This window comes from Corythoichthys intestinalis, chromosome 3, assembly GCF_030265065.1.
Source record: "Corythoichthys intestinalis isolate RoL2023-P3 chromosome 3, ASM3026506v1, whole genome shotgun sequence".
NCBI lineage: Eukaryota > Metazoa > Chordata > Actinopteri > Syngnathiformes > Syngnathidae > Corythoichthys > Corythoichthys intestinalis.
The window spans coordinates 51,004,356-51,017,375 of record NC_080397.1 but is presented as its reverse complement, the minus strand read 5'-3'; the positions used below and the strand labels follow the sequence as shown (position 1 = coordinate 51,017,375).

General features: G+C 40.1%; 1 protein-coding gene across 1 annotated transcript; it reads left to right on the top strand.

The window, feature by feature from the left end:
* The first annotated feature begins 3,270 nt into the window (after window positions 1-3,270).
* LOC130913551 (glial cell line-derived neurotrophic factor-like) lies at window positions 3,271-11,914 on the top strand. Its single transcript, XM_057832229.1, has 2 exons — window positions 3,271-3,457; window positions 10,425-11,914. The coding sequence occupies exons 1-2, from the start codon at window positions 3,271-3,273 to the stop codon at window positions 10,919-10,921; spliced, it is 684 nt and encodes a 227-aa protein (XP_057688212.1). The 3' UTR covers window positions 10,922-11,914.
* The last annotated feature ends 1,106 nt before the right edge of the window (window positions 11,915-13,020 follow it).

Below are 13,020 nucleotides of genomic sequence, written 5' to 3'. Positions count from 1 at the left end.
CTTTCACCCCTGCTTACAAGTGTTTGCTTTTCTTAAATTAAACAAGCTTGCATGACCAGTATTATCTACTCTCAATGGGTTTTCTTCAGTCAGAAAAGTAATAAAGAAAAAAGATGAATCACGATAAAAAGTGCACTAATTAGGGTTGTAATAATTAAAAAAGGAAACCACTAATTGTAATGTTAGTTCATTCTTCATTGTGTTTCTCCATTTGTAATGTTTTTTTTTTTTTTCAGTTTTGCTAAACACACAAGTGCACTTCTTATCGTTAGTTTTGGTTACGTAACAACTGGCCGAACTGACTTATGACGTACGTGAGTGTGAAGGGGTGTCCCAATTCGTAGGGCTGACGTTTCAAGCCTTACCCCTAATTGAAGGGCCAAGGGGTAGGGGTAGAAAAATAGAAATGGGATTGGGCCGACGTGCCCCACCTGCGGTGCATCAGTAATGACCCCATTTACCAAAAAAAAGGCTACACTCTGTCCCAAAGTGAAACAGTCTTGGGAATGATCCCAGGATATCCCAAAATGGGACACCCATGGTACTTCTAGTGTTAAAAAAGTAAAGTAAATGTTCTTTTCATGTTTTTTTTTTATTTAAAAGCTTTAGTGGTTTAGTTATTTTAAGGGGGATAACCTAAATAGTATCTGATTTATGTACAGAGATGAAAGTGGCTAGAATTTCTTGCCGGACCTCCCCGATGTGAAGGTCGCTACAGAGCCAGAAATGTTTTTTTTTTTTCAATTTTTTTTCAATTTTTTTTTTTTGGGGGGGGTGGCAGTTCAAACCTCTTAAACTACTGATATGCAAAGAAAACTGTTTTAGCACAATTATTTCTATGACATACAAAAACTGATTTTCATTCAAAATTGTATTTTTTCAATGATTTGCAAAATAAAAGTGAACAAAAACAGCATTAACACTAACCTCCATCTCCTAATTTTTATTTTCCCTCATTTCCTCACACACTAAATGTCAAATCTCAATTTTATCTACTTAAGAACATAGAATGTATATTAAAATTGAAGCTAATGTAAACATTTACTTTTTTTTTTTTTTTAATAATAAAGATATAAGTAACATACATTCAGAAAAATAAGTACAAATGACTTATATTATGCAGAGTGAAATGGAATATACTTTGAAGATCGTGCAAAAACTGACTTTTTAAATCATGAGGAAATGAATAAGTAGCCTAACATAAATGAACAAATATAAGTCCAAAGTGCACATTGACAGCTAAGATGTTCTGAACCTCCCCATCCGAGTAAATAAAACAAAATATGATACATAAGCCTCCTCAACTCTTTCGTTGCTCCTAAAGATTTGATCCATTTTATGTTGTATTGCCCTTTTTTTTGTCGCATCAATTCGTTTTTAGTTTTTTTTTTGTTTTTGTTTTTTGTGCTTTTCTAGAAAACATGCAGATTTGAACCAATCACTTTCTTTGTTGATCACATGTCAGTATGTCAGCCAATTGAACAGATAAATGAGTCCAGGCTTTTTGCTTTGCAGCGTGCATTCGCACATTGACGTGACTCATCATCGTCAGACTCAGATAAATGCAGCAGCTGGGGAAACATCTATGCCAGACATGTCCAAAGTCCGGCCCGGGGGTCAAATGCGGCCCGTGGTCAAATTTCATCCGGCCCCCAGCCTCTGTCATAAAATCAATAACGTCTGGCCCACACACAGACCTAATAAATTGGTCAGCACTACTGCTACCAGCATATGAAGTCTCTTACAAACTAAATGCTGCTCCTCATTTACCCACGAAAAGGCAGCAGCACTCTAAGCGACATTACCCTGTGTGACCTTTTACTCCCAATTTTCTAAAATGGCGACAATCAACAAAAAAAAGAAAGTTGACTGCGACGGCTGGCGCTTCAAGGATAGGTGGAAATTGGACTTATTTCTTCACTAAAATACGCAACTGTCTGCCTTATTTGCAAAGAGACAGTCGCTGTTTTTAAAGAGTTCAATGTGAGGCGATATTACTAAACAAGACACGCTGGCATGTACGACAAGATTACATGCAAGATACGTAGTGAGAAATTGAAGCAACTTGAAGCTAGTTTAATTTCACAGCAGCAGTATTTCGCAAGAGCCCGAGTCGAAAGAGAACGCCACAAAGGCTAGTTGCGAGATTGTTATAATTATTAATTAAAAAATAATAATAAAGCAAATGTGACGCACAGAATGGCTTTCTAAAATTTGCTTAAATATATTGTTCTACATAAAAGACGTCAGCCAAGGTTGGCCCCCCACATTTTTACCACACAAAATCTGGCCCCCTTAGCAAAAAGTTTGGACACCCCTGATCTTTGCCATCCATGGAATAAAATAAATAATAAATATTGGTGGAAACGGATTACGCTACACAAGCACTTTATTATGTTTGATGTTAACACTTGTGTATGTAAATCTTATGTTGGTAGATTGTTTTCTTCTTGGAGATGAAATGCATGTGTGGCAGCTTAGCATATATATATTTTTTTTTTTACATAGCGTTTTGACAGTTGCCGTCATATTTTCGGAATCAAAACACCGTGTACCGGAACAGCATTCCGGGCCTGAATCTTATACCGGAACAGTATTCAGGCCCTGAATCTTATACCGGAACTGCGTTCCTGAGCGTTCTGGCCCACTTTCACCCCTGTTTATGTAGTCTTTGCTCTTTCATTGAAGACTGCTGAAATTGGATTTAAAATTCATTCCAGCAAAAAACATGATGTTGCTCATGATTTACTTTCGCAAGCCAAACCCAATGATGTATCGAGCCGAATGTGGCCCCCGGACCTTGAGTTTGACACCAGTGATGTGACTGCACTTCTTCAATCAAAATATGGGCTTACTCTGTTAAGTCATAGTCTAAATATGTTGGATGAAATATCATATTTCTATTGAACTGTCTATTTGTGAGGCAGCTGTATCAAATCTCCGGCAAAAAGCAGCATGAAGTAGTAGCAGCACGTTATGTCTCAGTGATTGGAAGCACATTTTTCCAACTGACCTGTGGTGTCTCCACCCACTAGGAATGGATCGTAACACGTCACCAACACAGCCCATCCCTCCTCCTGTTCTCCTCCTTCAGTGTGGACCTGAGCTCAGCGGGAATGGACGTCTGAAGGGCTTCTGCAAAGCAGGGAGTCTCTTTCATTTTTTTTTTTTAAATCCACAGAATTTTCTGTCAGGAAGCACATCTCTTTGCTGGATGAGACCAGCCGGTTCCGAGGCGCGCCATGTCCCTCTGCCAGACCCAAGTGGATCATGACGCTATGGCATAGTCTGACCACTTGTTTGTTTGTGCTGGGAGCCGTGCACGCTGGCCCGGGGCCCCAGGGGGTGGTGGTTTTAGAAGAGGCGAGGCCCCTGGAGAGCCCTCCGCTCCGGATCCGCCTATCTGTCACCTCACAGGGCGGGAATCGGCAGGACATGGACGACCGAGGAGACGCATGTAAGGATGGGCTTGGGAGCATTGGGATGCTGAGAGAGTCAAGCAGACATAGTAAAATGAAAATATTTCAGTGGAAATATTGAGAGTCAAGTCTTCATTTAAATCTGACTAATGGTGAGAATTGCTTGGGAATGTTGAGAGGAGTATTCAGTAAACGTGAATACAAAGACATGAACATTTTCAGCATTGCTTGTCCAAAGTACTGCAGTTGGAATGTTGAATATTTGGTAATGCTGGGATACAAGCATTCATACTAATGTAACTCTGGTTTAAAAAAAAAAAAAAAAAAGTTGGAGCGTGGATAGAATACTACGTAAAATGCATTGACACAAGTAAGAAAATGGAAATCCTGAGAGTGAAGTATCCATATTCATTTTTGGTCATGCTGGGAGAGGTTACTTTGAGGAAAGAAAAAAATGAATGCCGAGAAACAAAAATTCACTCTGTTGAGGGTCTTAAGTTTTTTGGTCTGAATGCTGAAAGTTAAGCAATCCCAATATTGTAGATGTTGATAACCCCCCAAAAATTACTCAAGTAAGAGTAATGTTACTTAAAAAATATGACTCAAGTAGAAGTAAAATTGCTCATCCAAAAAGTGTACTCAAGTACAAGTAAAAAAGTGTTTGGTGAAAAAAATACCGCAATTTTCGGACTATAAGCCGCTACTTTTTCCCCCTCATTTGGAATCCTGAGTTTTATAGTCCAGTGTGGCTTTTTTGTTGATTTATTTTGGTTAATAGGTAGCACTTTATTTGACAGTGGAGTCATAAGACTGTCATAAGACAGTCCTAATTATGACATGACATGGTCATTACTGAATGCTTATGACAGATGTCATTAAGTGTCAGCCGGCAAATTATGTCACTAACTATTTATGTCCAGCTTGGATCCTTTACAGCCATTCAAAAGTGAGATAATTTGCCGGATAACACTAAATAACATTTGTTATAACAATTTATTCACGCTCATGATGGTGTCATGTCGTAATGATAATTGTCTTATGACAGTCTTATGGCGCCACTATCAAATAAAGTGTTATCAAGTACCATAACTAGCAATTAATGAAACAACTGGAACAGTAACTGAAGAAATAATTAGCATAGAACATGAATTTTAGACTTCACTATCAGTTGGCCGGACACAGGGCTCGGGGACGATCCGTATTCAAAACCAAAGCCGCTAGTGACCTAAAACCAAAACAGGCACCTCCCTTAAGCATATACAGTGCTGCTCGAAAGTTTGTGAACCCCACAGCGATGGTCAGATTTTTTGTAAAAAAAACTAAAATAATCTTATTAAATGTTAAGTTATACCCAAATCCACAATACTGACATTCCAAATAATGGACTGAAACAAAAGAAATAGTTATATTGTCATTCTTTATTTAACAAAAGTGGTTGATTTAAGAAAAACTCAGATATCATGTGTGCAAAAGTATGTGAACCCCTTCAGTTAATAGGATATTGCGCCTCCTTTTGCAGAGATTACCTCAACCAAACGGTTTCTGTAGTGACTAATCAGCCTCTCACATCTACTTTGGGGGATTTTTGCCCATTCTTCCTTGCAGAACGCAGTCAGTTGAGAGAGGTTTGATGGGCGTCTGGCATGAACTGCTCGCTTCAGGTCCCGCCACAGCATTTCAATGGGATTTAGGTCAGGACTTTGACTGGGCCAGTCCAGAACACGAATCTTCTTCTTTTTCAGCCATTCCTTGGTTGTATTGCTGGAATGCTTTGGATCATTATCATGTTGCATGATCCACCTTCTGCCAAGCTTTAACTTCAAAACAGATGGCGTCAGGTTATGTTCTAGGATTTGACAATATTCCTCAGAATTCATGATTCCCTGGACTATGTGGAGTTGTCCAGGTCCTGAGGATGAAAAGCAAGCCCAGATCTTGACATTCCCACCTCCATGCTTTACTGTTGGGAGAAGGTTCTTTTGGTGGTATGCAGTGTTGACTTTTCGCCAGACATGGCGGTTTTGGTTGTGACCAAACAGTTCAATTTTGCACCTACATCAGTTGATGAAAACTCTTTTTAATTTAGTCTCGACAACACAACTGTTAAAAAAAAAAAAAAAAAAACTACTGAATTGATTGATTAGGAAATCAGGTTGAAATAATAGAAAATTCCAAAATGTTGAGGGGGTTCACAAACTTTTGAGCAGCACTGTATGAGTCTCCATGAGCAGCGGCATCAAAAGTTCAAAGTCGTTCCGCAATAGAATCCTGATTAATAATTTTTTATACAAGTATAACAAAACCGGCAACAAAATTTTCAAATTTTACGCTAGATGCAGAAAAATCACCAAACGCAGAGATGATCACCTATATTTTCTGGATCAATAGCAATATCTAACATATCATATTTTTGCCCAAAATAGCAACTTTAATTTTTTTTATTTAGTGCAAGTTTTCAACAGCTAATAAATCACTCAATTTTCACATCCGAAACTTAATACTTGAGGAAAGCATGCAGAATCCTCCCAATTTTACTCAACAAAGGCATATTTTTGCATTTATCTATATCCAATCACAACTTATTTAGTTTGAATTCCGATGTTACTATTGCCTCAGCATGACTTGCCCGCTATTTGGCCCTCTTCGTTTTTAGATTGAAATGTTTATTTACATAAAACACGTAAAAGGCATTTTTTTGTATGGACGTAGAATTGTCTAGATCACGGTACTACTTTTTTGCCCAAAAAATGGGCATTTGGCCAAAAATTACCTGATCATTTGAATGTAAACTTAGGCTACTGTGTATGGATACAACATGGCGGGCATCACAAAACAAAGAGCTGTTTAAGTTGAAAATTATTGTAAAAAATGTGTACATTCCTCAATTTCTGTAGATATGAACATGGAACAGTCTGGATTCTTGGTTGAAAGCAAAAATAAAAACAAACAAGCAAACAAACAAAAACAAAAAAACAGGCAGTTATCATTCATTTTACGTAAATATTCCGAGCTAAAATTATGCTATTGTGTAAATGCAACGTGGCAGCCTTCACAAAACAAAGTGCTTTTTATGTTGAAAATTATTGTAAATACGTGCATACATCCCTGAATTTCTATAAACGAGAACATAGAACAATCTAGATTCTTGGTTAAAAGCAAAAAAAAAAAAAAAAGGTAGTTTTCATTCATTTTACGTAAATACAGTATTTCGAGCTAAAGTTATGCTAACTGTTTACATGCAATTTTTTTTACAACCTTTTAAAGTGCATGCATGGAGCTATTTTATATAATAATTGACTTGAATCCTCCACCAAATCACTCTTGAGACACTCCTGCCTGCTTGTATGCAGTAAAACTTTCGTCCTTTTTCCACCTAAATCTGTCGTTTGAACGCAGCGTGTGTTCATCACAGTGAAAGCCAGATGCTCTGCCTGGGTCGGCCCCCAATGTTTGTGGGAGCTGTCTTTTCAACTGATGGGGAAGTCTATGGCTCGTTTTCCATTATTGGAATTTCCAGTGTTTAATCGGGAAACTGGAGACAATTTCTCGTTTTTTGTTAACATGTTTGTGGGAGCTGTCTTTTCAACTGATGGGGAAGTCTATGGCTCGTTTTCCATTATTGGAATTTCCAGTGTTTAATCGGGAAACTGGAGACAATTTCTCATTTTTTGTTAACCACATAAAAACGGAATGGGCTCATTTTCTTTTTTTGTTTTCCAAAATTAGAAGAAAACGAATGGCCAAATGGTACACAGACGCTATGGGAGCCAGGATTCGTGATTAGGCAGCATAGAATAGGATGTCTTCATATCCACACTTACAAGTGATTCACATAATACTGGGTTGTTCACCCTGCATTGCTGATTTGTGTACGTTCCATCCCACCTCATCACTTCTCTTTCTGACCCCCCCACCCCCTCCTTTTTCTCCTCGGTCATCAGGCCCCCCTACATGGTGTCAACCGGAAATACAATTAGCGAACCATAGCGCTACTATATTCATAGTTAGTGTAGGCATTGAATTTACAGTGGGGTAAATAAGTATTTAGTCAACCACTAATTGTGCAAGCTCTCCCACTTGAAAATATTAGAGAGGCCTGTAATTGTCAACATGGGTAAACCTCAACCATGAGATACAGAATGTGGAAAAAAAAACAGAAAATTACATTGTTTGATTTTTAAAGAATTTATTTGCAAATCAAATGGTGGAAAATAAGTATTTGGTCTATACCAAAAGTTCATCTCAATACTTTGTTATGTACCCTTTGTTGGCAATAACAGAGGCCAAACATTTTCTGTAATTCTTCACAAGCTTTTCACACACTGTTGCTGGTATTTTGGCCCATTCCTCCATGCATATCTCCTCTAGAGCAGTGGTGTTTTGGGGCTGTCGCTGGGCAACACGGACTTTCAACTCCCTCCTCACATCGTGGCGTCACAGTGATAACAAGAACGGTGAGCAAAAATCCCAGAACCACACGGGGGGACCTAGTGAATGACCTACAGAGAGCTGGGATCACAGTAACAAAGGCTATTATCAGTAACATAATGCGCCGCCAGGGACTCAAATCCTGCATTGCCAGACGTGTCCCCCTGCTGAAGAAAGTACACGTCCAGGCCCGTCTGCGGTTCGCTAGAGAGCATTTGGATGATCCAGAAGAGGACTGGGAGAATGTGTTATGGTCAGATGAAACCAAAATTGAACTTTTTGGTAAAAACACAGGTTCTCATGTTTGGAGGAGAAAGAATACTGAATTGCATCCGAAGAACACCATACCCACTGTGAAGCATGGGGGTGGAAACATCATGCTTTGGGGCAGTTTTTCTGCAAAGGGACCACGACGACTGATCTGTGTAAAGGAAAGAATGAATGAGGCCATGTATCGAGAGATTTTGAGTGAAAATATCCTTCCATCAGCAAGGGCATTGAAGATGAAACGTGGCTGGGTCTTTCAGCATGACAATGATCCCAAACACACAGCCATGGCAACAAAGGAGTGGCTTCGTAAGAAGCATTTCAAGGTCCTGGAGTGGCCTAGCTAGTCTCCAGATCTTAACCCCATAGAAAATCTGCAGAGGGAGTTGAAAGTCCGTGTTGCCCAACGACAGCCCCAAAACATCTCTGCTCTAGAGGAGATCTGCATGGAGGAATGGGCCAAAATACCAGCAACAGTGTGTGAAAAGCTTGTGAAGAGTTACAGAAAACGTTTGGCCTCCGTTCCACATTCTGTCCCTCATGGTTGAGGTTTAACCACGTTGATAATTACAGGCCTCTCTAATATTTTCAAGTGGGAGAACTTGCACAATTAGTGGTTGGCTAAATACTTATTTGCCCCACTGTATTTCTTGTTGTTGTTGTTGTTTGTTCTTCTCTTCTGTCTCTCTCCTTTTCTATTTTCTTTTCTGTCCACCCATAACCCCTTCCTGCTCGCTGCTTTCTCCTAATAAACAAAGTACAGTGCATCGGCTGGGTGTCGCCTGCTCTGGCGGGGGACCCTGCCCTGCCCTGTACTTGGTTGACCGTTAGGGGTCCCGTGGCGTGCTGTGCCGGTTGGGGGGCTGCGGCTGTGGCTCGTGGGCTGGGTGGGCTGACGGCGGTGGGGGTGGACGTGGGGTTGGGGGTGCATCCCCTCTTCCGATTCCTGAAGGCCGGTTGATGGGGGCGCGGTTTGCTCGGGGGACCACCCTGGATCCCGGGGAGGTGACGATGGCTCCTTTTCTGGGCTGCGGTAGGAGGGATGGGCTGTGCTGGCCCCCTTGCCCCTGCCCTTCCTCCCTCCCTGCCCGGGCTGACTGGGTGGGGGCCGTGGCATTGGCCTTGGGTTGGCGCCCAGGCAGCGTCTCCGCTCGTTTGTGTGGCTGTTGCGTGTTTGGTGGGGTTCCTGCGCAGCTGGGTGTGATTGGGCGCGCTCGGGTAGGGATCCCGGCGCTGGGATTGGCGATGGGGCCGCGTAAGGTCAGCTGCCAACGGGCTTACACTCACAAGGGATTCACACAATTACTGGTTTCTAGATCAAAAAGCTGATTTGTGTACACTCCACCCCTCTCAATCTCACTGTATTAAAAGTGGAAGAATGCAAGCATCCCAGTGTTGCATATTCCAAATTATTTCATTGGGAATGCACAAAGACAAGCATGAGTCTTTTCTCCTAAAAATTATATATGATACGAGTCCTGAGTCAGGCATTTTCATTCTTGCACGTCCAAAGGATTCCAGTGGGAATGTGGGGAGATGAGCTTTCACGTATTTACTTTAAAACAACTTAGGTAACTTTTCAACCTTTATAAAATATTTTCATATTTTTATTTGTGATAATATGTCGACTGAGAACTAGTTGAATGACACCTCTTTTATATCTTGAGGTCTGTATCACTTTCACCGGCACTAATTAACTTTGAGGGGGGTGGCAGGAACCCTGCCACATAAAAATAAACTACAAATGTGCTGACTGCTTAACGGCATACATCACTTTCTCTTTCCCTATTCATTATAAAGACGGAAGTTGATGCAAACGCCTTCGCGCGAATGCTGCAAAGATGGCAGAGCAACAGGACACAAAAATTTTTGTCTGAGGAGGAAAAAAAGAGAGGCTGCCAGGATATACAGCATAAACATGACGTGACGACCCCACCTCAACCGAACTCATCAGCGCTGACGAGTTCGGGTGGGGTGGGGGACTTAGCCACACTCAGCCACACGGTTGCTAACCGTCATATGCTATTGTTTAGCCACAACTGGATTCATTACCTTCACACAGCCGCTGGAAATAGAAATGTTGTTTAATCCATCTGCAGTCCACCGGGAGACTGATTTTTGATTCATTGATGATTTTACGACATTGTTCGGGTGTGCGCTGGTCCTCATGGGAAACGCAGCCTTCCTTAAGGCAAAACACTACCGCTTTTGTCCACCGGTAACGCTATAATCAACCAAATTGAAAAGCTACAAAGTGTTGCTTTAAGACATGTTTAATCAATGATTGCAATGTTTTTTTTCCCCCTCCAGACATCATGGGGGCACCTATCCCGGCCGACTTTGACAAGGTGGAGGATTTGATCAAGGTGACCATCAGCAGAATACGAGGCTCTCCCACAGAGTCCTCCCGCGCCCGATCTATCAGATCTCGACCCAAAAGGAAGAGAATGACCGGGTCTAGCTATAGGAGGAATCCAGGTGGTAGAGAACGGAAGTCAGGAGGCAGGCGAGCTCCAGGCTGCGCGCTAAAGCAGGTGCAACTTAACGTGACCGACCTGGGTCTGGGCTACATCTCAGGTGAGGAAATGATCTTCAGGTACTGCGCGGGAACCTGCAGGAAGTCAGAGACCAACTATGACAAGATCATCCGTCACCTGGCCCGCGGCCGGAGGCTGCCCGCTAAGGACGTACCCCTGCAGGCCTGCTGTCGCCCGGTGGCGTTCGATGACAACCTGTCCTTTCTGGACGATAACTTGGTCTACCATACGCTCAGGAAGCATTCGGCCAGGAAGTGTGCTTGTGTCTGACAAATTCGCTCTCAAACGGTGCATCGTCACCACCACCACCGTCATCTTCTCTACCTTTGAATGGCATTCCTTCTCTTCCATACTGTCACTTAGACATTATGGTGGCTTCTACATTCTGTATCGACAGGATTTATGTCACTGTCCACTGAAAGACAAATATCTCCAAATTTCATGTGTAGTAGTTTCTTGATATTTCAGGAAAACTTAAAGGTGTTATGAAATGAGACCATGGTGACCATGTCAAAAAATGAAATGACTGCACTATAGTCATTTTACAAGTAGAAAATGAATTTGGCATTCAAATCTGGCCGGTCGTTTTCTATTTATTTATTTTTTTTCCATAGTGTTTCCACCCAAAATAATGCCTCAGGGAACGCACACTTTTTTCAACAATTCTGTTTGTGACTGGAGTTGTCCGATATTATCGGGGAGCCGGTAATATCGGGTAGCCGATACTATTGGCCGATAAAAGCGTTTTAAAATTATATCGGATATTATCGAGGAGGGCAACAGCTATCGATTATTAAAGTCATCGATTAATCCATTAACTAGTTAGATCGAATATTCGAGTAATCGGATTAGGAACATTTAATGCATTGTAGAACCAAATTTTAAGAGATGAAAAACAAAGGCCTACTAAGATTACACTTTCAAAAGAACATTAAATGCAAAATAAAAATATAAATCATATAAATAAATATAAATATTTTAAAAATCTATATATAAATATAAAATATAAATAAATACAGTAAATATATATTTTAAATAAATAAATATAAATAAAAACTATAAAAGTCCCGACTGTTTCTTAAAACTATACAGGATTAATCTTTCATTACATAAGAGCAAAAAATGCATTTGAAACTAAATCAAAATACCTAAACGATATAAAAATTTTTTTAAAAAATTTAAATGAATGAGACAACAAAAGAACAATCAGCTAACTTGCATAGCAAAAGTCAGCTAGCTGAAATGCTATAAAATACTAACGTTTTTTTTACAATGCTCTCAAAAAATCGTTCGAACACATATTCCTCTAAATATACCTATAAACTAAATTACAAATGCATGAAAAATATATTGGAGCAAACAAAAACTTATAGTGGTCTTAACAGGGAGCAGCTGGATTCAGCCATGTTAAATGAGTTATGTCATTGTCGCTGTTGCCACTAGATGGCCGTGTATCCACCCAAATAAAACTAAATGCAACACTTTGAAAACAAACCATTACAACGTCACTGAAATTAAACGAATCCTCGAAGCAGCAAAATTTGATTCGAAGCTCTTTTTCTAATCAAATTACTCGAGGTAATCGATTAATCGTTGCAGCGTGAATATCAACGTCGGTATTTCATTTGTGGTTTTGGGCCAATATGCATGTTTCCTTCAAAGTGAATGTAGAAGCCTTCTGCCTTTGTACAAGGGCTGGTCACAGCTTAGCACAGAAGTTATGTTTATTAACCATTAGATGTCTCTTAACTAAAATACTTGGGATTTTTTATGTGAGCAGACCATTTGCATTCATGGTGCAAAAATTATATGAACAATAAATGATTGAAAAATAATGAATATGTTAAGTCCACGACCACATACTGTATATCTGTATTGGTTTGATATCGCTATCAGATTTTTGGAGTTGTACAATATCGGGATAAAAAGTCATTATCGGACAACTCTAGTTGTGACATCACAACCAGAATTGATTACCATGCCTAGCTTGCTAGCACGGCGCTAGCTAGACATGTTGACAAAATAACAGAACTCTCACATGACACCCTATGAATAGCATGCAAGCACTATGTAAAAATCTGCAGCTCATTCTCTGTGTGACGTCGTCTTCTATTAGATTTTTTTTAGTGGGCGGGGCCTAGGGAGCTACAAAAGGAAGACTAATTAGCATCAAAGTTCATTATTAAGCCTGTCACTTTTTTGGGAACGTTTTTTTTTTGGAAAAATTGTTTTTTCTTTTTTTCTTTTTTTTCTTTTTTTTCTTTTTTAAAAGCAAAAATCTGTTTGCTAAATGTCTATAAGTATTCGAGAGCATGAATAATAATTATTTTTTTTTAAATCATAATTTCCGGCATATAAACCGCTACGGT

Excerpts from the sequence above, each read along its gene's own strand:
- LOC130913551 (XM_057832229.1), top strand. The coding sequence starts at position 3,271 with ATGACGCTATGGCATAGTCTGACCACTTGTTTGTTTGTGCTGGGAGCC. Across the intron at positions 3,458-10,424 it reads GGACGACCGAGGAGACGCAT|ACATCATGGGGGCACCTATC; the intron begins GTAAGGATGGGC and ends TTCCCCCTCCAG.